This window comes from Amblyomma maculatum, chromosome 5 (genome assembly GCF_055883805.1).
Source record: "Amblyomma maculatum isolate TAMU_Amacu chromosome 5, ASM5588380v1, whole genome shotgun sequence".
In the NCBI taxonomy this organism is placed as follows: domain Eukaryota; kingdom Metazoa; phylum Arthropoda; class Arachnida; order Ixodida; family Ixodidae; genus Amblyomma; species Amblyomma maculatum.
This window is the reverse complement of record NC_139348.1, coordinates 32,376,415-32,403,207: the sequence shown is the minus strand read 5'-3', so window position 1 is coordinate 32,403,207 and position 26,793 is coordinate 32,376,415. Positions and strand designations below refer to the sequence as shown.

General features: G+C 45.1%; 1 protein-coding gene and 1 pseudogene across 1 annotated transcript; both read right to left on the bottom strand.

Moving 5' to 3' along the window:
- Window positions 1–9,232: 9,232 nt before the first annotated feature.
- Window positions 9,233–15,922, bottom strand: LOC146187970 (uncharacterized). The gene is made up of 7 exons (XM_084604966.1): window positions 15,851–15,922; window positions 12,787–12,981; window positions 12,022–12,393; window positions 11,455–11,674; window positions 11,218–11,378; window positions 10,713–10,809; window positions 9,233–9,544 (listed from the first exon to the last, which is right to left on the bottom strand). Exons 1-7 carry the CDS (start codon window positions 15,882–15,884, stop codon window positions 9,517–9,519), a joined length of 1,107 nt encoding a protein of 368 aa, XP_084461092.1. The 5' UTR covers window positions 15,885–15,922; the 3' UTR covers window positions 9,233–9,516.
- Window positions 13,599–15,856, bottom strand: LOC146187971 (uncharacterized; annotated as a pseudogene).
- Window positions 15,923–26,793: the final 10,871 nt, after the last annotated feature.

The window sequence follows — 26,793 nt, the reverse complement described above, 5'->3', positions numbered from 1 at the left end:
TCGGGCAGGGCAGTCGTTGTGACTGCAGCTATCTCACGAAATGGCGAAAACGTAGCTTCCGCCTCCACGGTCCGGAAAAACTGCAGAAGCAGGGTTCATGGCCGGAGATCGGGTCTTGCTCAAAGTTGAGCACAGTGAAAGGGGGCTGTCGCATAAACTGGCGCCAAAATTGAAGAGTCCTTACCGCATCGCGAAACACTATAGCCCCGTAATATTTCGGGTTCGTAACTGTGAGGGAAGGCACCCAACTTTCACTGTGCATGCGAACAGACTGAAGCACTACAAAGTAAGGGTCAGTCAAAGTGATTCAAAACAAAAAAAAAATTGATGCTGGCACAAAGACCGTACCAGCCCAGAACAGTAGCAATGACTACAATAACTTAATGATACCTGCGGCAATCAGCTATATAGATCCCGAAATTGCTCACGGCATTCTGACACACGCTCAATATTTACCGCCACAAAATGCTGAAGACAGTGATATCCAACCCTGCAGCACTGCCGAGGGTGACGTGGATAATTCACAGGCCGCAGGGTCACAGTCGCCGGGTGAGAACAGGGATGAAAATTCCGAACTACCGGCAGAGCCACACCGTGAGCTGATTGTGCATCCCAATGTGTAGGATATATACAATCATGCGTCTTAATTGATAACGCTGTGAGCCTGCTATTCAAGTTTCATCTATATAAAAAACATAGTATGATACCCTTTTTTGAATACTGTTCAGTTGTCTAAGCTTTATTCTTGTACTCTATGAATGGTATGAACTGAGTACTATAATCATGAGAATATCAACCTGAATGATACTGCGTATCCGTTGCAATGGTTTGCTAAAGAGAAAAACGTGTACACGCATCTTTTAGTTCATGGTAAAATAGTCGCCAGTCGAGCCTGTTGACCCCACCGGGGTGGCGCAGTGGTCGCAGCGCTCGATTTTTGTTCCCAAGGATGCGGGTTTAAATCCTGTTCTCGGCGGCCGCTTTTTGATTGAGGCGAAAAGCAAGGCGCCCGTGTGCTGTGCGATCTCAGTGCACGTTAAAGAATCCCAGGTGGTCGAAATTTCTATAGTCCTCAACTACGGCGTCTCTCAGAGCCTGAGTCGCTTTGGGAAGTTAAACCCCACAAACCAAACCAAACCAAACCAAATGGAGCCAGTTGATTGTCAACAGATGTTATGGAGCTGCATGACCTCGCTGTTGTGCGTGAAATACGGACGACTCATATGTACGATGCTGCTGCTGAACTCATCTGTGATGTGCTCTCGTGATAGTGCGCATACAGTTCAGGGTGAACCACGTATGGACATAAGAATTGATGTGACTTCTTGTATGAACGATGATGTGGCTGAACTCATATGTGATGTGCTTTCGTGGCAGTGCGCACACAGCTCAGGGTCACCGACGTATGGGCATAAAATTGATGTGGCGCGGTACAGACTTAAAACAAAGGTGTTTATTTTCTCGAAAAACCTATGGTGACAGATTGTGACGGCTAGCAGCCTGGGCCAGAACTTGAGATCCGCGGTGTGCGGTGAGCCGGGAGCCACCAACGTCTTCACATTTTTTCCTGCTCCTGTCGCCTATTGTCCGAAAACCAGTGGGAAAGAAGGGTCGATGAACGACGCGCTAGAATGCGGTGACGACGTGCTAATGACGGATACACGGGCGCTGTTGCGAGGATGGCGAGGGTTCCGAGAACGGGAAGAAAAGACCCGAGGTGACAAGGAAAGCGGCAGACGGACAGTGGGGTAGAGAGGAAAAAAACGATGCGCTAGAGGTGGTTGACCCAGCCTCACGTCACGAGGGGCAACTGCATGAAAATTCGAAGATGGCTCGTATATTGAGCTCGCCGCGTAAACCTTCATCGTCAGCGCTGGCTGCCGCTATGTCATTACCTCCCACCTCAAGCACCGGATCACCGCAGTGTCGTCCAGGCGCAGCCTCAAGACCGTCGTATGAGGGGGGGGGGGGGATCCTAGACTGATCCAAACTGAAATGGCCCTATTTCATGTGGGATTCCTGGTCTACACCCCGACAAAAGCCCTATAACCGGCTTATCGCAAGTGGAGCCTTTAAAGAAAGTTCGCCAGTAACCTGAGCGTCTTCGCTTGGTTTTGCAGTGCAAAAGCACTTTCAGGTACCACAAGCGGCTACACTGTTATGTACTTAAGGCAGCGCTGAAGGGTCAAACATTAAAAGGCTTCTTACTTCGGTGAAAACGGTTTAACAGCAGCGTGCCATTCTTTGGTGAAATTTTTTATACGCCTCACTAAGCGCTATTTACTTCAAGCGCATTTACTGATTTACTGAAGGAAGACACGCTGCTCTTTAGGGCATCCTCACTGAGGTTGACAGCCTTTTAAAATCTGGGCTTAAGCGTACGCTTCCCTTTTAATATAAACTATCAAGAGCGTTCCCTCGTATTTTTGAATGTCAGATATCCCTTGGTTATTCCTCACGGTTGCCGCGGTGCCGGAGTCGTCCAGAGCTACATGGCAGCGCGCCAAGACACTGCTTTCAAAATGGCTGCAAGATATCTTTGCGTTTTCTCAAGAGCCGTACGGGTATTCTTGAAGGCACTTGATTTTAACACTTATCTTCTAGTATTCCCATATTTCCTTCGGAAATAGAAGTAATGTGGAAGCTGCCGTCAATCAAAGGTTAGACTTCTGAACCCGAGGACAGGGGCGCAAACCCAGCAGCTATGGCGGCTGTGCAACGGAGATGAAATCCCATCGTTTACATTCGGACGTCAGATCACGTTTAAGAGCATCGAGTGAATGAATATTCCGAAACCCTCGACTCTAGCATTCCTCATCACCTGAGTTTCTATTGGGCATGAAGTTTTGCATAACAAAACCGTGAAAAATGGAAATTTACTTACCTAGAAGGTGCCCCGCTGTGGTTAGCGGGCTGTGTTTTGCCCCATTGCGGTTTCAACAGATTGAGAGTTTAATCATGCATACTGCGCGTTTCAGGGTTGGTATGGTTGCGGACCAACCAAACCGGTATGGCAGTACACGCCGCCGCCACCGCAATAAGACGAATTGCAGCCGTTAGGTGGTAAGCGACGTTCTAGCCTTGATGCTTCCGAAGGTAACGGAACCCTTTTATTCAAAAGGGCGGAGCGAGCCATTACAAAATGAGATACACTGTATACATGCCACAATCTACATGTCGGGATCTGTGTGTAAGCTCAGCAAGCGAATACCTTGCTCTGGGACTGCAAGACCACTTCTAAATGAGCGACCGCTACAACTATGAGCGTCATCGTGATATCTCCCACCGACACAGAACACAAACACCACGTTTTGCTGAAACCTTTCCTTTGGCAAGGTGACACGCGCGCAGATCATTCGGGCTATGCAAAGAGAGTTGTGATCGGATACGCCAGATTTTATTTCACCTTGCACTTCTTTTCACATCTGTTCCGATCATGGTACGAAATGGTGATTTTTATTGCGAAAGCAATACTATGCCAGGTTTCGGTTCGTCGTGTAGTCCGTGGCCGCAGTCACGAATGACCTTGAACAGCCGTGAAGAAGACGAAGACGAATACGAAGAGAGAAGAAGAGAACGCGCGGTCACCCGCAGCTAATGCCTTCGCACCATATTCGGTTGAGCAGCGTTCCTTACGCTTCCGCTCCACAAAAACATGCACCCAGAGCATCATCTTGCTGGAAGAGTGGCGAGAAGCAAGTTGGGGGGGATGAACAAATATCATTCAAGAGAAGAAGGAGCCTTCTTCGTGGTCGCATAAGGTCCTGTTGCGGGGATATCAACAATATCAGTGGTGCACCAAATGCAGGTCGCGGACGGGCTTTCAGTTCGTAACGGGGATACGCAAGCTATGGAGGAAGTGGCGATAGCCATAGCCGCAATGCACTCCGCATCGAAATACATAGTTACAGATACCTAGGCAGCTTATAGAAACTATATGCGTGGCAAGATCACGCTGCTGGCTCACAAAATTTTGAGTCAATTTAGGACTTCACCTGCCTGGAAGGAGCTAATATGGGTACCAGGTCCCCAGGGAGTTGAAAGAAACGAGCACCCACACGCTTCGGCCCGAGCTTTTCTTCCCAGGAATCCTTCTACGTCCTCCCTTGCTGATTTAGGCTCCCCCTCTCCGTTACCAACATATTAAGAGATATTACAGCATTTGCGCCTTGAAAGGCAGACATTCCCGAAGCCCACTAAGGGTCTTAGTAAATCAGAAGAGTGTCACTTTCGAAGGTTACAAACTGTCATTTAATAGTCCAGCAACACTTCACGCCATTGAGCCAAGTCCTTTTCGACGTAGTGCAAATGTTGTGGCCAGAAGGCTAACGTATACCATATGGTATGGGATCGTAAACAAAATACCAGTATTGACTCATAAATCAGCCAATGTGGGATGGCTAGGAGGCGGCCCTGTCCAGCTCGGACCTCAAGGAACAACGAGCCCTCGTGAAAAGAGCACGGGTAGCGGCTTTTACCAACGGTGTTCCGGACTATGGACCCGATCAACCTTCCCCTAATCTAAACCAATGTGGCTTTCAATAAACGTTTTCATCATCATCATCATCAAACCGGATTCCTCAACAGCTGTCACGCAAAGCCAAAAACTGCATTCCATGCTGTTTTGATACCGTCAATGTTACTCTGAGATCCTCTTCTACTGCGTGACAAATTCAAATGGCATACGTTGGTTGCGACGTTTATTTGAAACTCTAATTCAATCGTATTTACACGAAAGGCATGAATGTACATTGACGTCATATATCTAGCTCATATCTTTTTGTGCATTACCCGTGGCGTGACGGTCACCTACAGACAAACAGTCCCCAGGTACACTTTTTTGTCCCTAGGTTTAAAATATTTCTCCCTAAATCTAAGAATATTTGCCCCTAGTACAAAGTACTTCCCCATAGATCTGAGGACATCTGTCTCTTTTTATGACGCCAGATCGGGTCATACATTCCTAAAATAAAAAGGTAGATTAAAAGGAGGGAGGAAGGGACACAAACATGATCTAGCCCAGCAACAAGTTTTATTGAGCCATACATTTCCTTCACAACTTCTTTTTAGAGGATGTTGTGAGGGCGCTAAAGAGGAAAGAATTGCGTCCACCTCCGACAAAAGCATTTGTTGGGCTAGTTGGTGTTTTTGATGATCCATAACTACAGCGCAAACGACAGGACAGAGATGAAAGACGGACACCACACGGCGCTGACTCACAACTAAAGTTTTGTTGGATGCCAGCAGGTATAAATACCTCACTGGAGGTCAGAAAGAATACAGTCCACACGTACATGCGTGAATGACATACTAGTATACCAGGCACGTATCACCATACAAATCACATACGAGTGAATACAACACAATCAGTTAGTAGGCACCTGTCAATATTCGCAATCAAGGTACCGTCTTTCTTTTTCTGACAACGCGACAGATGAAACACTGATGCATTCTTCCGAGAGCCGTCCTATTAAGTGAGCTTCTATTATCTCCCTTGCTAGCGAGTCACTGTTCTTTCCTAACACTGTACATTCCTTATAGTTTGGCGCACAGACGTTGGTATCATCGTCATTGTCTTTGCAGTGCCTGCAGTGTTTCGCCACGTGGCCAGTGATAGCGACACGTGACCTTTATACTCATGCTCTTTGAGTCTTTCGTTAATACAGCGGCCAGTTAGGCCGATGTATCGCTTACCACAAGACAGTGGCAGCGAATATACCACCCCTTTCTGGCAAGGCACGAATTGTTTAGCGTGCTTTATCGGGCACTTGCGCGATTCTTTATTCTCTGAATTTACATTCTTACATGTTTGCCAATTATTTTTAGATTGTGCGACACTTTGTGAAGATATGGCAACACAACAATCTTTCTTTTCTGCTTCTCTTTCATACATTCACTTTTTCCTTTCATTTTAACTTTTTCTGTAGGCTTCCTGCCACGGAAACTAAGAATTCAGACGGGTAGCCAGCCTTTGCCAGGTGGTCTACTTGGTTGCTGAAGCTATGCTCCAACATGTGTTCATAGGATTTGTTCACTGTGTTGCTAAAAACAGTATGTACAATTTCTCTCTTCGCCTGCTTGGAGTGAGCTGATGAAAAAGGCAAGATGGGCTTAACAGCACGGGCTCATAAGCCCAACAAACTAAGTTACAGGCAGTGCCCTATATTTGTGTCCTAGATATATCAGTCTCAGTACTTATGATGGTGACCATCTAATGATAAACTAAAACTAACTAATATAGGTAACACTCATGCAGTCACACATTCGTCATGATGCAGATTAGAACTGGTTTAAAATAAAAATATTAATAACGCGCGGTGGCGCTACATTATCGAGAATCCTACGGAGCCCGCGTCTGATCAAAAGTGCATCACCATTCTTCGAATTAGTAAGCATACTAAGGCACGTGGCTAAACTGTGGACAATGAGGTTGTCAGAATACGTACAAATAAAAAAGGAGAAAGAGAGAGGATAGGGAGAAAACGGAGTAATAAGGATACCAGACATTTCCCTGCTGATCATTCGAAGTTGTAGAAATCCGAAGTGTATTTATGCATACAATCAGAAGTATATTATTCTTAGGTTATGAGAGTTAGCTTGTTAACCAACATGCGCCCCCTCCCCCCACCCCCCGCATATAAAAAGGCACATGTTCATTCAATGTTTCCTTCTGTCATGTGCGCGGCGATGGGTTAGCATTGTGTTGATGATTGCTGTTCTATTGCCCGTCGCTCTTTCAGTACAAAAACTAAGAGGAAATCTCAAACAAGCATACGTTGACACGGGAGCATACCTTGCGAGAATAAAGTTGCAGACAAAACATTTGGACGAAGCGATGCCTCTTGCCTCGCTGTTATATGCGCCTGTTAGTCAAACTTAATTATATTCGGGTGGTAAAGTATGTTTGCAAAACAATGTTCAGTGCGGCCACGGCTAGCGCACGAAAGCATGCGCTGCCGCCGCCGCTTCAGTCCCGTCATCGCAAAACCTAACGCAATTCGAATGCGCTTATCTGTCTTCTCCGAACGAGATGCACTGTGACCGTGCGGCTTTTGCTCAAGAAAACGTGCGTTACTTTATATCACTTTCGTGCGATAACGTCTTCATCAACCACATCTGCATATGACTCTACCACCGTGTCTATCGTCCACCAAAAAAAAAGGAAAACGAGACATGTCCTTTAATTTTCGTATTCTCGTCTGACGTCGCACAAGCATTTCAAAATGATGGTCGTGGGAGACCTTCTCGATTCCGATTTCTATCGCATTTTTATTTGTAATATCCGACGTGCGCTCGACACTAAAACTTTGCGAAGAACATCATGGACATGTATATTATTCACAGAAGTATAAAATGGCAATACGTCGCACGACCTGTCATCGCACCTTTAAGCGTAATAAAAAATCTATAAACGACAGGAAGAAATTTTTTAGATTAGTCAAGGTACTGAATGTGAAATGTAAATAAAAAAGACAAAAGTTTGAAACTGGCAAAGTGTGCGGCTCGCGCAGCCGTAGCGTGGTCCGTTCGTTTGACGCCATGCTTTATTTGATCACATATTTGCGTCTTTATCTATCATTTCCCCTTTTCATCTGTCTTCCTTCCGCAGCACTTCTAGCACCATGCTTTTTCTGTTTGGGGGGAGGGAGCCGCCATTTTTCGTGGAACAAGTTCGAAACGCCGCTTTGATGTGTATGAGAGAAAGGGCGCCACACGGTCTGGAATCATGTTTGCGCTGCTGCCAGCGGCCGTTGCGGCTTTTAACATGTGGCATTCAGTTGTCGCATCTGCATCTCCAGGTGAGCGCGCGTCCAGACACCTGATACGGGCTGCATCCGGCTTCGTGGGGGCGGCGGCGGCATAGCTGCGTTCAATAATAATAATAATTCGTTCACAGGAAGGGAACTACACAGTATTTGTCACACTTGTTCTATTGACACCTCAACCGCCCTAGTAGCACACTTTGTTGCCTCAATGTGGCCGCAATGTTTGCTTTCAACATTGCCTTAACGTGGCTAGTGTCCTCTTTTTGCCACGTTAATGCAACATACATAAGACAACATTGCAGCAACATTGCACCAATGTTACAACAACCTTTAGTCAATGTTAAAGCCACTTCTGATGATGATATTAATGCAACATGGCTGCAACATTTTCTTAATAATAGTACAACGTTTTATTCGCACACATGCAACATTCCCATGACAACGTTAGTGCAATATAGCTGCAAAGCTATTGTAATGTTTCAGAAACTTTCAGGCAGCATTCCAAGTAACATAAATATTCCACTGCATTGATGGCCACTAGCTATCAATGCTTGCTGTTCAATAAAATTATCTCGTGAAAGGCTGAACCATGTGCAATGGTATCGTCGCACCACAATGGTTATGGTAGCTTAAGGTCGCAAGAATGAACAACTGAACATTATTCGTTGCCATACGGCAGTGCGGTGCAGCGGAGTATGAATACCTAGAAGGCTGCACTGGTCAACACAGTTTTTCCCTACGTTTCAAGCTGCTTGCTCTGAATATGACCTTAAATGTAATATTCATCAGCTCTGTACTAGCGCTCATTTAGATACTGTAAGCTGCTGTGACCTGAAAATGGCCCTGAAAGTGGTTATTCTGGCAATTAGAATGATTTATATATATGCTTGTGCATTACAAATAACCATCAATTGTTTTTAGCGCTATTTTATTTGTCAAGAATTCATTCAATTAGCCTAACAGCAAGCTTCAGATTCCAGCATACTCATTAGCTTGACATACAGGAGCTAATTTCACAAATGTAAAACATTTACTTCAAAAGAATCGTTTTATGCAGAAGCTTGCAACAATCATGCAGAATAGCACACAGCCGATTTGGCTACTCAAGAACAGGAAGCACAAATGTCAACAGTTACTCAACTTGAGTTTTACCAACATGATACTTCAGTTATTTATTAATTGCAGAAACTTGCAACAAAATATAAAACAGCAGTACAGCCTATTCAGAAAAACGAAGCAGATATATAACATACTCAACATTTACACAGGCACATTGGCACAGGTTGAAAAATGTGCCACATGGGCCTACATTTCACAGACAAGATTTATTTTATTTAATTACTTTATAAAGTAACCTGCAACAAAGCTACAAAACAGCACACAGGCTACTCAGGAACAAGAGCCAGAGATAATGTTTTGAACAGTTACTGGGCACATTAGCATGACATGAAAATGCACCCCCACCCCTCAACTTGCATTTGTAAATATAAAACACTTTAGTAAACTATTTACACAAACACTATAGCACAGTATATCACTATTTTGTACAGAAACTTGACACAAATATACAAAGTAGGAGTACAGCCTAGTTCAGTATTCAGAATCAAGCAGATGCATTATAACAGTAGAGTCATTACGACTAGTTTAATCCTTCCCTTCTTTGGCCATGTGCCATTGCACTGAACAGTTTAGTATGTCTAGATTGTGCCCTGGTAGCCTCTGGCTGGTCACGATGAGGGTCTCCTCCAAATCATGATGTTAGAAGTGAAGCTGCATCCCTGAAATAAAAAATTGCTAAGCTTAGCATCTTGGTGGGCACATCTCTAATTACAAAATTTTTACTCTGCTCTATGACACAGACATGGACAGCTCTGTACAGAAAATTTATGTCCAATCGGTTGGCTCAAACCAAAATAGAGAAAAAACTGCCCTTCCCAGGCACCATGTGCATATCCTAAAGACCTGTGCAACAAACCATTCTGAAAGTAACTAAAAATGCATAATTACATAAAAACATTTACCTTTCATGCCATCTAAAAGGCCTCAAATGTAAGCGAATAATTTACAAATATTAATTCACATTCCACCGCCTCACAGCGATGGCCAGTGCTGCTGTCTCACTCAAATCCTGCCTTAAGACAAGTGGACCTACTGGTGTCAGCCATGGGGATGGCTACTGACGCTTAAAATCACAAGGATGCTTGGAGATGAAGGCGCAGCCGGCTGGAAGTGATAGCACATCACTCTCTGTCTTCCCTCAATTGTGCTATGGCAGACGGCCAAAAAAATTGAACCAAACGAAAAGGGCAGAACCAGCCTGTGGTCTATGCCTCATTGCTGTGAAAGGCAAAGTTACTAAGTTAGCTTATCTAGCACAGGAAGAATACTTCCTGTGCTAGATAAGCTAAACCACGAACTTTTGTGGAATGATAATGGGCGGAGAGGTAAAATGGATACAGCTAGCACTGGACAGAGTTAATTGGAGGAACATGGAAGAGGCCTTCGCCCAGCAGTGAGTATAGTCAAGCTGATGATGAAGGGCAATTGGATACCAATAAATATTTCACTTTTCTTACCCTTGGTGCAAACCATTGCACAGTCCCATTAAAGTTGGCTATAGGAGTATGCATAATTAGAAATGAGAGGGCATAGACTTAACTACTAGGCATGATGGAGCAGCGTCAATTTCAAGTGCAGGCTGTTGGCACTGCTCAAAAATATGAAAGATGGGTAAAAATAAAATAAACATACACTTGCACTGAAGTACCCTTCAAATTAACTAATACTTCCGGTTTCGTCTGCCCTAGACTTCAAACCACAGGTTAAAATTTAAGCTCCAGTAATGCGCGCATTACTGCATGTATTTATTAAGGAATATCTAGTGTTGGATCCTTTAAATTATGTATATATAACTGCTAATCATTAAAGTACTGAACTGTCTCTCACCGCTTCTTCTGTCTTGATGGTGCATAACGCAGCCAGTCGGCAATAGAAAGATGTATTTGCGATTCTGTGACCTGTGCAAAATTAATCTTCAGAGTTTCTGAAAAACAATAAAAAAACAATGAATGAATCATTAAAGACAAGGCTACACTAGTTGGTTTGGGGAAGTGGGTTAGACTAAGAATCTAATAGAAAACCTCATGACTGTTGCAGGACAATGGCCTCATCACACTGCATTTAAATGAGGCTTGTACCTAGTGCTGCAAATTATTTCGTTTTAGTACATAATAATCGCCTAAAATGGGCAAAACGACAAAACCAGCAAAGTTATAGCAGGCTAGGAAAAGCCTATGCTAGCAATATAAAATTATACTGCATATGTTCCTTACATAGGGAATTCATTCAGTGCTTTAGAGCTATGCATCTGTGAACTGACAGCTAGAAAGCATGGCATGCTGAACTGCAAATGTGCATATGCATGCTACACATGAGAGCTATAATGTGGCACCTGTGAGGACTTGGAGCAGGTGTAGCCCAACAAATAGCCTTTTTCCTTTTCTCCCTGTTAGAGAGAAGTCCTGGGCCAATGTGTCGCACATGTACCTGCGCATGATTTGGCGCACTGAGTCTTGGACAGATGTCCCACCAACTCGAGAGAAATGGGCAATCTAGAAATGAAGACAAATAGTGGTTAGCATTCACATAAAATTTCATGCGTGTGTACTGGAAAAAAAAATAACTTATGAGGTCTGTCCTGTTTTTGGGGTCATGAAGCTGCCGCTCCAGTTCCTCTAGACTCTGATGAGTTAACAGAGGAAGTAACTCGAGGATGGCACTATTGACAGGTTCTACACCTGGTTGTTTATTGTGGGTGATAGCGTGCTCCACCCTTTGCACGGCTCTTTCGAGACCATCTATCTTGGCTCTTATATCCTTCATTTCCTTGAGCAACTTTGCAAGCACGGCTAAAACAAAGAATAGAAAAGTAACTTGACGAAGTTAAACATTTCACCGTAATGGTTTGTCTTCTGTAAGCAATAACATAAGCAGTGTTTTCATTCTTTCTGCAGCAAAGCAAGACGCCTAAGAAACAGTACTAGCAGTTAAATAAAACATTCTTGCCTTTTCTTTTTTAAACCAATGTTCTGCAAAGAGCTTAACTATGAAGGTGCATGATAACACTGCACATATCCAATATAAGATAGCCATGCAGAAACATCACAGATAACTTCAATGGACAAACTCTTGCGACCACCTGCAACTCATATCACAAGCATACTAAATTATTCCAAAGGCTTACAGCAGTACCTACCATTCTGGTCAAGCTTCCTTTTTTCGGCAAAAGAACTGTCCTTATCTAATGGTCCTTCCTGGCTAGGTAAGGCTGTTTGTATCTGATGACCCTGTGAGGCAAATGGCTGGGGCTTGAAGTTTGAAGAATTTAAAATTTTTGGTAGTGTTGGCCTTGAAACGAACCTCGCAGTTTTCTGTGAAGAATTAAAGCAGCCTCCTTGTAGAGGTACAACTAGAGGTTCATCAGGAAAGGCAATGCTATCTTCATCTGAAGACTCCAGATGCGCCGGTGGCCGCCTCTTCCGTCTTTGCCGAGTTACTTCAGCGTCTGAGGCAAGATCTGACGTGAATTCTGCCTGCTGCTCTTTCAGCCTTGCACTTTCATAGCTGCCTGAAAAAAAATATATTATTTTCCTTAAAAAAGAAATGAAATGCAAAGCACTACTTGTAAAAAGTTGATGAACAGAATATGTACACATCTGTTTAGCACTGTGAGTGATGAAAGAAATAGCAGTATAACACCAAAATGACCTGTAAAAATTGATATACTTAGTGTATTCATCTACTTAATATTGACCGCCTCCATTACTCTTGACCCAAAAGCAACAGTTCTGGTACTAAGAGTAAAAAAGAATGCAGATACCTAATTATAAGGTTCAAAGAAGATAAACTTCAAACCCAAATTTTAGCTAATAATACTGCCACAAATTCACTGACCTTACTGATGTGCTTGAACTTAAGTTACCAATGTGCACATTTTTAGAAACTTAGGTGAGAAGCCTACCACATGTCCACAACACTCGGCATCCGTAGCTTTTCCAGTCACTTGATGGTGGTTGTCGCTCTTTGATGGCAGCAGTTATCTTTGCGGTGCTCTTGAATGGTGGCCACCTAACTATATTTTCCGAGATCCACGAAGTGGGCACAACTGAAACTCCATCTTCATCTTCAAAAAGAACTATGCTGTACGTCTTCTCCCCTGAAATTATAAAACAAAAAAATTGAATTAGCACGATGGAATCGTTGCCATGGTGGGTGCAGTTTGATTAAGATGAAATGCGAAAAACATGTATGTGGTGTGGAATGTCAGTGCAGGTTAAATAACCACGGGTGGTTGAAATTTATCAGTAGCCCTCCATTATAATTTTTTTCCCATCCTTAAACTCGCCTTAATACCTTCTCGCATCACTCTTGGTCAATTAATGTGGCTTCCCTTTCCTGACAGACAAGGTTTATATATTATGAAATCAACTAGTAATCTCTGAAAATATTGCCTTCCCCATTATTCCACAATGCAACTGCTACGCTTGTACTGCAGGTAACGATATGACACAATCTGAGGTTTAACATTCTGAACCTGCACATGGACTTTGAGGGACACAAAAGTGAAAAGCTGCCAATTTTGTGACATTCAGGGTTCTTTTACATACACTGACATAACACAGAACACGGGCATTTTCACTCCATCAAAATGCAGCCACTATGGCAAGGATTCAATCACGTGACCTTGAGAAGAGCAAGTGCAATGAAATGAACAGTTCAAATATGACAAGTATACCAGTATAGCCTATACTTGCCTCCTTTAGCCCATTCATCTCAGTGGACTAAATCATGGCATTTGTGCAGAAGAGGAAACACTGCATAATTATCTCTTCCACTTGGCAAGCACATGCATTTATTTCTGATTTCATCAATAGGCAACACAGACAGATCTTGTGAAAGATCTTTGGCAGCAAAAACCAGGAGCTCTGACGATGGCAATGGACGTGAATACAAGTCAGCCAAAGTTTTGAAATAATGGCCGCAGATGCTGGCCCCTGACACCGATTGCAACATGTTAGTCACTAATACAATGTGACCCTCCTTAAGCTGACACAATTATCCAGCCTGCCAAGCTTTAGCACAGTTCCTTCGAACTCTAGCAAAGAGTACTGTCTGCCATGAAATCCTGGTGGCGCAGGTCCATTTGAGTGCTCTCCTGACAGCCTAGGATATGAATTGAGAGAGCCTGTGGAAACATTACCAATGAGGCGTTTCTCACTGAGGCGCCTGATAACCTGCTGAAGAGCTCGAGCCTTTGTCCTTACTAGGGTCTTCAGTTTATAGAGGAAGTTTTCAAAAACGAAGGCTGAAAAGTCATCAAGAGGGCCAAATCTTATGGCGTCATCAGCTAGGTGCAACAATGAGTGCATGTTATAAACATAGATCTCCTTTCCATATAGGGAGCCAGCCTCAGTAACAAACTCTTGAAGAAGGTTCTCCGCCAAGTCCACATTTTGCACTGTGTAATCTGGGCATGCAAGGATGGCGATAGCAGCACTAAGCTTCATAAAATGGTCGTAATACTTCCTTTCCAAATTTCCTTTCAGGACAAGGGGCCCGTAGTAGAGTAGAAAGTTCCTAAACTCAACAGCTTTCCATTGCTCTAAAAATTGCAGTGAACGTGGCCTACGTTTCATGTCACTTGGAACATATAAACCAAAACTAGCAAAGCATTGTAGATACATGAAGCTTTGACTGTGATGACATCTTTGAAGCTGACGGCTTTTTAGATGCCCAGTAACAAATTAGTAGTTTCTTCATTACTCCCAAACAAACTAGGTGCATATAGTCTAGTGGGAACTGTGTGACCATCCCAACACCTAAGCACTGTAGTGGAGACTCGCTATGGTGGTGATGTTCCTGGGCAAAGCTTCTGAAAGCTTGATCAGTGCGCAAAGGACTGTCATGAGAATCAAAAATTATTTTCCTGTCAAGTGCAGAGTATGCACCCTTTTTAGTGCACCTTTCACATCCAAAATAGGCTGTGTGGCCCTTGATGCATTTTATGTAAGCCCTTGCTGGGGCATCACACACAAATGCGTGGATTTTCGCAGCATAGACCTTTCCATTGCATATAAGGCCCTCATCAAGCAGCTTCCTCATTTCGGAGACAAAATCTCTTAGGTAAACGCTCACATCCCCTGGCTTGCTGTCACCCTCATAAAGAGCAGCAACAAATGGAGAGGATTGCGAGCTTTCCTTCACAAGCACGAGAATCGGCCAGAATTGCCTTCTCGAGCTGCTGGAGATCGGCAGGCCGTCTACGTTCACAATGAGTGACAATGTCTGACAATCTGCAGGAACAAGCGCAACATGTTCTTCCAGAGAACAAGAAATCCCAAAGTAGTGGTAATGACCATTGGCCATCACTGATGGATCAGTATGCCTCGGCGTCTTTATTAACGTTCTAGCATACGTGGGTAACTCTGGATGGTATGGCTTCAACACGTTAAGCAGAGAATTAAGGTGTGAAGCAGGCAATTGACTATTAATAGCCCATACACGCAAGTCCTTCTCTATACACTGAGTAGCGGCACCAGACTCCGCTGTCATCCTATCTTCATACTCCACCAACTCGTCATTGCCAAAAATCCGCGACAACTCTGACGTTGCACTACCTATGTCAGAGACACTGCTAGCGGGGCCAAAATCCGACAAGTGAGAACTACGGCTTTCATCTGTATCCTCCGCTGGCACTGATAAAGAGGATAAAATTACGTTATGCAGTGAAAACGCATCTTGATCCAGTTCTCCTGTTGCGCACAATCTGCTGTCACTACCATTATCAGGACTGACATCTGCCGAACAGTTTTCTAATTCGTCATTAACAGCCTCTGCTATTCTTCGGCGTCGTTGCCGGATCGACACTTCGCTTAGTGAAAACTTCACTCTCTTCATGATACAACGAATGTAGCACTTTCATAAATTATCACAAAGGGCATGGGTAACACATGCATATATGCACTACTGGCTTTGTGCCAGCCAACACGTGCACAGCTCAACAACGTAGGTCAGAAAACACTCACCACTGATGTTATCCTCTGTGCAGGCCTCCGTCATTTCAGCTGAATTCTTGTGAAATGAGACACAGCAGCAAGAGAACGGCGACTGCAAGAAGACTATGGAAACACACGTGAAGAATTCGCCGGCCGCGACTGTCGCTGACACGCGGTTTGGCAGGACTAGCTCTCGGCGCGGCCGCGATTTAACTTGATTTGGATTCGCGACGATATTTATGACCATTAGGCTGCGGGGCATCAGTGAAACCAAAACTAAATTTCTTCAGCAGTTATAATTTTAGTCCGCATGTTTAATTGACAGATAATGCAATTTCAGCAGCCTAAATATATTACAGATATATATATATATATATATATACATATATATATATATTTCTATCTCAGTGTAAAAAGGTAAGTACACTTGTACTGTTCATCGCATGATGACATGCAAGATTGCAATCAATGTAGAAAATAAATAAACATTGTCATGCGGGGAAGTGACAAGGTCAGTGGAGTGACCTAATACCGGCTTTTCTGCTTGGGCTGTAGAAGTAGTCTGAAAGAACGACAGTTAGCCTATAAAGTAAATGCTATATCAATGCCATCGTATGTGGTTCAACATTTATACATCATTTGACAATATTGCTGCAGTGTGGAAAGACCACTTTAGAGCAACATTGCCAGCATGTTACTTGTTAACATTACAGCAACGTTATCGAATGTTGAAAGTTTTCGCATTATGCTGGATAAATGTAGTCCAATGTTATCGCAACATTGTACAACATTGACAATGTTGCTGCAATGTTGCAGAAACATATTGTGCTACTAGGGTGCGTCGTAAGGGAAGGGAAGAAGATGAGAGTGAAAAGTGGAAAGACAGGAAGAGGAGCTGTAGTGGAGGCCTACGGAGTAATTTCGACCAGCTGGGGATCTTTAACGTGCGCTGACATCGCACAGCAAACGTACGGACGCCACTTCGTTTCGCCTCCATCGAAACGCAGCCGCTTTGGTTGGGTGCGAACCCGGGAGCTTATTACCAAACCATATCCCGTAGGAGCACTCGAGCAGACGACGCTCTGGCGCGTGATTCCTCTGAGCAACGCCACATAACAACAAATTGTGGATATATTGTCTGAACGAATAATAACGCATTTAAAGGCCGATGATCCCGTCGCTTTTGTGGCGCGCTGGATTGACGCCACCCACCTCTGCACTGATGCCACTGAAACATCTGTTCGACTTCTGTGTTGTGATATTTTTTCTGAATTTTTTTTTTCACTTCTCTTAACGTAATTATTCCCTGCCTTTAGTGAGTGCATGTTACCTTTAGGTTGCGTTCAGAGACATTCAGCAACAATCATCGTTTACAGTGAGTGTATGATACCTTTAGGTTGCGTTCAGGGAGACCTTTCAGCAACAATCGCCGTTTAGCTCGCTGAGAGCGTAGTCTGCTCTAGTGCGCCTACGGGATATGGTTTGGCAATACGCAACCCGGGAACTCCGGCACAGTAGTCAGGCGTCATACCACTGCACCACCCCGGCGGGGCATAGTTGCGTTCAACGTTTCGCTTTGCCTGGACATGTGCACGACACAACGCAGACAATTCAGCTACAGTGGATGCGTGGGAGTCCCTCCAGCGTATCACCGAGCTCGCCCAACAGCGCCAGCTCATTTTGCGCGCATTGGAGGCCGCAGAGTCCCAAGGGATCCCTGCTGACCTCTAAGCAGTGCAACCAGGCTTCCGGCTGGTTCCCCTATTTTGGGAGTGAATAAAGAGCTTATCATCATCCCCGGTGTTTCCCCATCCTCCAGCTTCTCTTTTTTTATTGCGAAAACAATACTATAAGTTTCGAGCCTTCAGCGAAGCGCGTCCGGTAGCCACGTCTTATCCACGTAACGCTGTGAGGCAACACCCCACGTGAAATTAGGGTGCGGGCTGGCAGGATCTGCCAACTTGGGTCTCTCGTTTCACATGGAACGGTTATGTCAGAATCAACCTGCTAGGACCCTGCCATTCACGTTACCCCTATAGACCACTAAGGCACCTTCATACGGCTCGGTTAAAGCGGGGCTTTATATGTGGGCTGAGGAAGAAAAAAAGAGAGAAGAAGAACGTTCGGTTACCCGCAGCTAATGCTTTAGCGCAATATTTGGTTCAGCAGCGTTGAACCCTTGTAATTTTTTTCTTCTTTTCTGTCACCCGTCTCCATCTCAATCTTGGCCCGATGTCATCAGTTAACAATTAGAGGGTATTATAAACGATGCGCCCTTAACGGTGCGCACACTCCCAGACACCCTTAGAGTTAGTGGGGGTAGCTGTTCCGGTCACAAAGGAGATGCCCTCGACCTGCGTGGCAAACTCAGCCGGAATTCAACCACCGTGTAGTGACAGAAGAGGGTGGCCGTTTTGTGCCAGCTGTCGCCGGTTCAAGCCAGAGTAAGGTTCGGAGTCAGAGGTAACAAACAAACTTTATACACAGCAAGAGACGATACAGAGGAATACACAAACACTAAAATTGCACAGACGAGAGGTTCACAGAAAAACAAACGCTAAGCATGCAATTACAGAGGTATTACAACAGATCAAACACGAGAGAGTCACAAAAACAAACACCAAATTTTTCACCGGGCAGTGTTGCAGTCCGGCGCCTCAAGAGTCATGATGTGGCCGCCATGCAAGACGAGCGCCGCTCGGTCGCAGGTCCGTGGGCTTGCCAGCAGCAGGTGATCCCCGGGAGTCCAGTCGAAGCACTGGCAAACACGCCACAACCACTGACTGACTGACTGCACAAGCGGCGCGGTCTCTTTAAATAGGGCGCGCCGCGTCTGTCTGTTAAAACGTGCTAAAGCTAGCGCGCACACACACGTAGCTTTGCTGGTTAGAGCGCTCTCTCTTCCTCCCGTCGAGCCGCGCGTCGTCATTGGCTAGGTCCCGTAGATTGTTCTAGAGACGTCTGGCGTTTTCCAAACTGGTGAGTCACCTTCATCGCCGGGTTGTGAGAAAGAGGGCGATGGCGACGCGTACAAAGCTACGCGCTCTCTCGCGCGGGGAAGGTTTTTCTGGAATCTTGTGGAAGGTACCATGCGGCGACGCGCAGGCCTCGCGCCACGCCAGCTTAATAAAGATGTGCGCCGATTTCGTGGCACTGCCCCTCCTTTAAAGTATATTGTCCCACAATATTCACAATACCCACGAACATCGGGCGCACATGCATGCGCTCACAAATTATATGGGGCAAATGTCCACATCACACACATTGCACAAATTTCGCAAACTGTAATAACACATTACAAAATTCACACATCAATGCCATGATTTACGCAAACATAATTCCCTGTTGTCAATATACATGCCAAAAATCAATGACATAGAAACACACAAATATCCAAATGAGAAGCACACAAACCTAAGTCATGCTTTCGCCTATATTTCCACACTCGGGATGCACCTTCTTGGAACGTATCAGTTCTTCTCCAACTTTCAGGTAAGCGTGTTCTCTTTTTACTAGAATCTGTCGTTTCTTCCTCTCGCGAGTTCGGCTCTTTTTTCCCGTTTACTATAGAGCCTTTCCAATCGCGAGTTGTTCTCGCTCCGGTCTCTACTCCTGAGTTCTGCTTCCCGATCGGAAGTTAGGCCAGATCTAACGCTAGCTTCCCTAGCGGCGTTTCGAGCAGGCCGTCTCATTCTTTCTCGGTCTGGGCGGCTCCCCATGCGCTTGCGCGTCCAGTCGTTCAGCCGCTTCTTCCTTCCTTTTCTATGGGACATTTCCCTGTCGACTTTGCCTGACTTGGCAGGTTTGGATTCTTTTCTCTTCTTTCTTACTTTCATCCGCCAAGCTGGCCGAGGCAGGTTTGCTCCGGCTGCCCTCGCATAGTCAGGACATTGTTGTCTGGACGGAGCTTCTCGTTGAGAATCAATTTGTTCTCCCTTGAGTTTTTCGACTTTCTTTCTTTTCTTTGCGGCCTTCAGCCATACCGTCTTGAAGTAGTGCTCATATTTAACTGGAGACTCATTCTCCTCACTTTTAATTAATTATTCTTCCTTAAAGGTTTCCGTGAATTCCTTCATTGCAGTGCAGTCATGTCTTTGGCGGTTTCTGTTCCTTATCTGCACTGTCATTCCCAACAGAGGGAAATATTTCGTCCTCCTCAATGAGTAGAGCCTCCTCGTCAGTCGAACTGTTCCTTGAAGCCGGTTCTTGCATTCGTGGAAGAATTGCTGTCTTCCGTTTCAGCTCCATCTGAGCTTTCGGGATCGCTGTTATTCGACAGCTCTTCCTTTGCGTGAGTCATACAACCAGACGTGGAGCTGGAATATTGCGCTTCCTCTTGAAGCGAAGAGCACATGCATGACCCTTCTGGTTCGACAACTTCCTTTGCAGCATCTGTGCAACCTGTCGTCTCGGAGGGCACAATCTCATTTTCCTGAGAAATTTTAGCTGCCGTAAAGTCTTTTAAAATTTCTGCGGCAGGAACACGCTGTTCTACAGCCTCATTCTGGCTGCTGGAGCTAGTTTCTACAGCACCTGTGGGTGTCAATGAATCGCTCGGTTCGCTATACCTTCTAATGCCAGGAAAGGTAACCTCCAGAGGCTCGCTGATGCCTTTCAACCGCTGAACTTCAGTCAGCTTCTTCAGAAGGATATTTCTCTCTTTTAAGTACTCTCTTTCTTTCTCAAGCCTACGCTATTTCCCTTCTCTCTCTTTTCCGGCCTGCTTCATGAGCCGTTCTTTCTCTCGTTCTTCTCTTTGCCTCTCTCTTTCTTTCTCAGCCTCTTCTCTTTCCTTCTTAGCCTGTTCTAAAACCTCCCTTTCCCATTCCCATTCCGCCCATTCCGTCCACCCATTCCCGCAGTTCAGCTCCTTTAAGACCTTTCTCTAGGCCCAACGCAATAATCTCCTTGAGATTCATCTTCTATCTGAACTGCCTAATGCTAACACATAGCACTCCTTATGGACCTCCACAACCGCTTCAACGCAGTACCTCTCGCTGTCGCTCTGCTGTTACACCGTTTACGACCTCTTCGTAAACTCTTCCAACTCATTCTCCGTCCTCTGTGCTTGATTGCACCAAACGTCCTAATTATTAACGGGTGACACCCAATGTTTATGTTTTTCTTTCTATTTTTGCCGCAGCAGCGCCTTTTGCATGTAGCACAATATAGTAACTCTAGTGACACACTTTTTTTTAAATCAGTGACACGCTATGCCGTCTCACCCTCCCTCTCGAGTGAGCTGCGGGGTAGGGCAACACCTCCTAGGAGGTGTTTGGTGCGGTGACACATCCTTGTGTTTTGTGGCGTGAGCTGCACTGGCCGTACTCTCGCTGGCTTCGCGTGGTTCTGAGGCGACCGTACTGAGCATGCTCGAGGAGCGAGTGACGTCACTGCTCGCAGCTGGCAAGCCTCGCCGTCGCCGCTTGCCGCGGCTGTGAGGAATCGGGTGACGTCAGGTATCGGGTGACGTCGCTCCACCGACGCCACCACTTCCGGCGCAGAAGAGACGCGCGCTACTGCGCATATGCGAGGAGATAGCGTCGCGCGTATAAATGGAGGCTTTGATAAATGTCGGGGGATTCACAGGAAAGGAAAGGCGCCGTATCTGTCACAGGCTCTGGGACATCTGACCCGCACTGTAACGGAAGGGAGGAAGGTGGAAGAGAAAGTAGAAAGGGAGGAAGAGGAGCCATAGTGAAGGACTGCGGAGTAATTTAACCCACCTGGGGATCTTTAACGCGCACTTACATTGCATATTACATGTTGTTGTTGTTGTGTTTGTAGGAAGAAGGAAAAGAAAATGCACGGGCCTGCTACTGTCTCTGTAGCTGAGCCACCTCCGCTGCCTCGTGCAGACAGAAGGAAAAATAGAGAAGAAAGAAAAGGAAGAGGGAGCGAAAGACGCACGCCGCAACAACGGCCGTAATCCACCACCTAAGCGGTGGCGGGTGCAATGACGGCCTTCAACAGATAAAAATTCGGTGGCAGGCTAGCCCCCGCCGAAAGCGTTGGTAGCCGACCTGTTCCAGCCCCATCAAGGGAGTTTATATGGACGTCTCTCCGTTTTGCCTCCATCGGAACACAGCCGCCGGCAGAGCGTAAAACCCAGCAAAGCGAGAATGGTGCTCATTTTCACTGCCTGGTTTTCCCTTCTCCGTCGACGGAGGCGAGTTAATGGTGCCGCTACTCCCCGAAATCAGGTGGCCGACGCGCGCATTGCTAAACCATACCCCGTAGGCGCACTGAAGCAAATGACGCTCTCTGGGAGTTAAACGGCGATTTTTGCTGAAAGATCTCTCTGAACGCAAGCTAAAGGAAACATATACCCACTGTAAACGGCGATTGTTGCTGAAAGATGTCTCTGAAAGCAAGCTAAAGGTAACATACACTCACTAAGGCAGGAAATGATCATGGGGGAAGGTAACTGCTTAGTGTAACTGTTGTCACACCGATCGTTGCTTAAAGGTGTCTGTGAACGCACCTAAAGGTAACATACACTCACTAAAGGCATAATATAATTACGGTGAAGGCAATTCGAAAAATTGGCAGTGGCTTAGCTTGGTTAAGCCTGGTAATTGCGAAAGAAATAGCTATGGTTACGCCTAGGTTCAGCTGGTGGTGTAGCTGGTTGGGGTTCTTGTGGTTATGCTTATGGGTATGCAGTGATTTACTCTGGCCACGGCGTATGGTTCAACTATTGTTTATTGCGGGGTACTCTCTGGTTATTCTATGTATCCCTAGTAGCGAGGCAAGGAGTGCCGTGGCTGCAACGATATGGGCACGGTGGCACGAGCAGAATGCGGCTCGCTAACCCCCTTGTCTTTTTCACGCAGTTATTTGCAATCTTGCTGCCGACGCCAGCGGGACATGGCCGACCACAGCCATCGATAGAGGCGAAACAGCTGATCTGTAATCAAAGTTTCCACGTGCGGAATACGCCCCCGATTCCGGATTGTTGGAACTGCAGACAAGGCCGCTCTGTCTTTGCTTCAGTCGGCGTCAACGGTGCTACCCTAGTGGAGGAACTGCAAATTCGGAGGATAAAACCGGAGCTGAATCTTCCATGGGCCAATGGGCACGGTGGCACGACCAGAATGCGGATCGCTAACCCCCTCGTCTTTTTCACGCAGGTGAGAAAATGTTATGGAAAATGCTATCGTTCGAGCGACCCGCATTTGGTTGTGCTGCGGTGCCCTGGGCTGCTGTGTGTGTTGATTTGTTAGCCAGTATCATTATGAATATATTACTGCTGTCCGGTGATGTTGAAAACAACCCGGGATCCGACCTCGCCCAACTCGCGCACCAAATACAAAAGATTGCTGAGGATATTAAAGGATAGACGCTTAGCATCCATCGACGCGAAGTTGGAAACTCTAGCTATTCTTGACAGCAAAACATTAAACTGTATGGATGAGGTTGCTAACCTACAAAACGTTGTATCTTCTCTTGAATCTAGAGTGGAGGACTTGGAAAACCGTTCTCGAAGATCCAATCTATTAGTGTACGGTGTTCAAGAAGATCCAGAGGAAAATACTGCTTCCCTTGATGAACTAATGAATGAAACAATTTTGAAGGACATTCTTAAAATCGAACATGTTAGCATAGAACGAATTCATAGGTTAGGACGGCCAGCGACGGATAAAACTAGGCCCATAATACTTAAACTGCTAGACTACCGAGACAAAGTAAAAGTGTTAAAAAACACTCACATATTGAAGGGCTCTAACTGCGCAATAGGCGAGGACTTCTCAGCTCGGGTGAGAGAAGTAAGAAAAATGTTGTGGAAATGGGCAAAATCGATTAAAGAACAAGGAGACAAAATGTCCCTAGTTTATGATAAATTGTGTCTAAATGGCCAGTTATACCCCTGGGATGACACAAATGATTGTGGAGTCCTTGTAACTCATCTTAGCTGTCCAGACAACCAAAAAAGCACGGATGATTGGGAAGGCGAAGTGTCCCATCGTAGCATTTCAGACAGCCAAAAAAAAAAACAGAAAATCCTCCAGGCGAGGCACTGAAACCACTTTCCAGGCGGAAACCACAACGCCGCATATAACTTCCGCAAATGCTAATGTCCGCAGCATTTTGAACAAAACAGATTGGATCGAATCACTGCTTGTTGGAATTGAGCCAGACTTTATGGCAATAACAGAAACTTGGTTTTCAACCGATATCTTGGATGGCGAGATTACACCTCCAGATTACGTAATCATACGCAAGGATAGGCCTACACGTGGCGGTGGTGTAGCTATTCTAAAAACACAAAAATTCACTTCTCTGTAATGCCGGATGTTCAGGGTGCTGAGGCGAGGCAATCTTTTGCAAATTGAATTTAGCTCTCACGTTATCATAGGGGGTGTGTCTGTCGTACTCCTTCATCCGACCATTTCTCAATGTCATCCTTGTATGATTACAGCAACGCCATGTTCTAGGCTCTAGACTAATCTTATCAGGACATTTCAATCTGCCAGATATAAACTGGCAATCCTTACAGTTTCACTCTCCTGGTTCCGAAATAATTCTAGATGCTATGCTTCAATTTGATCTTCGTCAGGTAGTAAATAAGCCTACACGTGTACAATGAAGAACATCCAATATTCTTGTCCTAATATTTTTCAGTAGTCACTTTTAAGCAGACCAGGAAGAACTCTAATATGATCTTTGTCAGGTAGTAAATAAGCCTACACGTGTACAATGAAGAACATCCAATATTCTTGTCCTAATATTTTTCAGTTGTCACTTTTAAGCAGACCAGGAAGAACTCTAATATATTGATGGCATATCTGACCACAAATTAGTCCTATGCACGCTTCCTATTTATAACACAGAGCCTCCCACTAAGTCTAAAATTATCTATCATGATTATAGTCATGCTAAAGATTCGAATATCCTCGATCACCTTATTTATGAATCCACGGCATTTGAAGAAATGTCCAATCAGCCTTCGGCAAATATTGAATCTCTATGGTGCAGATTCAAGCTGTTTTCTTCTGTATTCAGAATTACGTACCGACGAAAACAAAACTAACCAGAAAACACAACCCTTGGATAACACGAGACGTGATTTATGCCAGTCGTCTCGCTGAAGACATTAGAGACTTGAAATCAAAGATAAACTCAGCTAAAACCAACTATTTCACAAATACTCTACCTAATTTTCTCAAAAGATGCCCAAGAAATTTTGGAACTTTCGCAATCCCAAAAAACAAAACAAGAACCAGAACTCCCAAGAACAAGATCTTAACTGTGCTAATAGCATGAATAAGTAAGAGCGCCGTGATGCTCGCGGACTCAAGGTCACTTTGTCGCATTCCACGCAAGCACTGAGGGCGTATGCAACGTCACACATTATTCTTCAGCCACCTGCGCCAGTTCTCCCTCTCTGGATATTTATACAGTTAGGAGATAACAAGCCAACTGACATCCGCAGACCGACGTCTGCCAACTCGGCATCGCTGCTACGCCAGAAATTTGAAGAGCAAGATACTCACCTGCCTCAAGATTCCATAGTAGTGTACGTAGATGGAAGCCTGCAAGGCTGTGAAGCCAAAACGGCAATCTACTGTCCACGGAGACCTAGCTTGAATCAGACAACTACGTTTCAGCTTTCGGAACCACTTACATCTTTCTGCGCGGAGCTTGTGGCAGTTCAGGAGGCACTCTGCTCCGTGACATCTATAACCATGCTCCCTACAGCCCACGTTGTCATCCGCACTGACGCACTTCAAGCAGTACGTCTGCTCCGACGTGTCAGCCGCTGCCCTAAAATTTGCCAGGACATCCACCAGCTTGCGGCGCGCATCCCACAATCAATGCGCATTGAGTGGGTCACACGAGATCTGCTGCCTTCCCAAAGTCAAGCTGATTTTGCAACCCGCATCGTCAAGCAAGACGCATCAATCCCACGGCTTCTCGAAGTCGACGACGCTACCCTCCTTTTGTCAAGAAAGGAGCACCTCCGGCGCCGCACACGTGCACTTATCCTTCTGTGTGCGATATCCCTTCCCCGAAGTCTCACCCGTGCAGAGGAGGTTGCGCTTAGGAGGATCCGGGTCGGTGTTGCCCTTACACCAGCTGTAACTAGGACGTGCTCATACTTCCAACACTTATATATCCTCGCCCAGGATGTTCGATCTGTAACAACGAAGATGTCGAGGCCGACATCCACCACTTTCTGTGGGACTGCCCAGGACTCAAGCCAACACGAATCTGGCACCTGAGCATAGCTGGCCTTTCAGCAACCAATCCTGCCTAATACGTCACTTGGACGCAGGGACCTCATCATCGCTCACTTCTGGACTTCATAAAATCAGCCAACCTTTTTCCATTCATTTAATCATTTATTCATCCTTCATATCATACCCTACTGATGCCCTCAGGCAATAAATATCGACAAAAAAATAAATAAATAAAAAAGAACTTTAAATCTGTTTTTACAGTTGATGATGATGAGCTCGCTCCTAAGTCCCTTTATATTGGTTACCTCTAGCCTCTTTAAATATAAGCGAACCAGGTATATTGAATCTTTTACTTAAACTAGATAGAAAAAAAGCTCCTGGACCGGACAACATACCAAACATATTTTTCAAACGATATGCCGAATGGATCGTCAAATATTTATTCATACTATTCATATCCTAGGCTCAAATAAGCTTGCACAATGTGGAACCCCCCTACGATGTGCAATATAAATGCTCTTGAAAACATTCAGAGACGGGCAGTGCGCTTTATTTATTCCAAATACGGTCGCATCGATTCGATATCTGAATTAATGGCAGAAAATGGTATTGTCACTCTCCAAGCAAGAAGAAAATTCCTCCTTCTTAAATTTTTATTTATTTTACTAATAACAAACTTGCACTTGATCCTAGCCCTTAAGTTTGCCCTATTACCACTAGGCAGACACGCCACTCTCATGCCCTTTCTTTAGCACCTCACTTTGCAAGGACTAACTTATACAAGTTCTC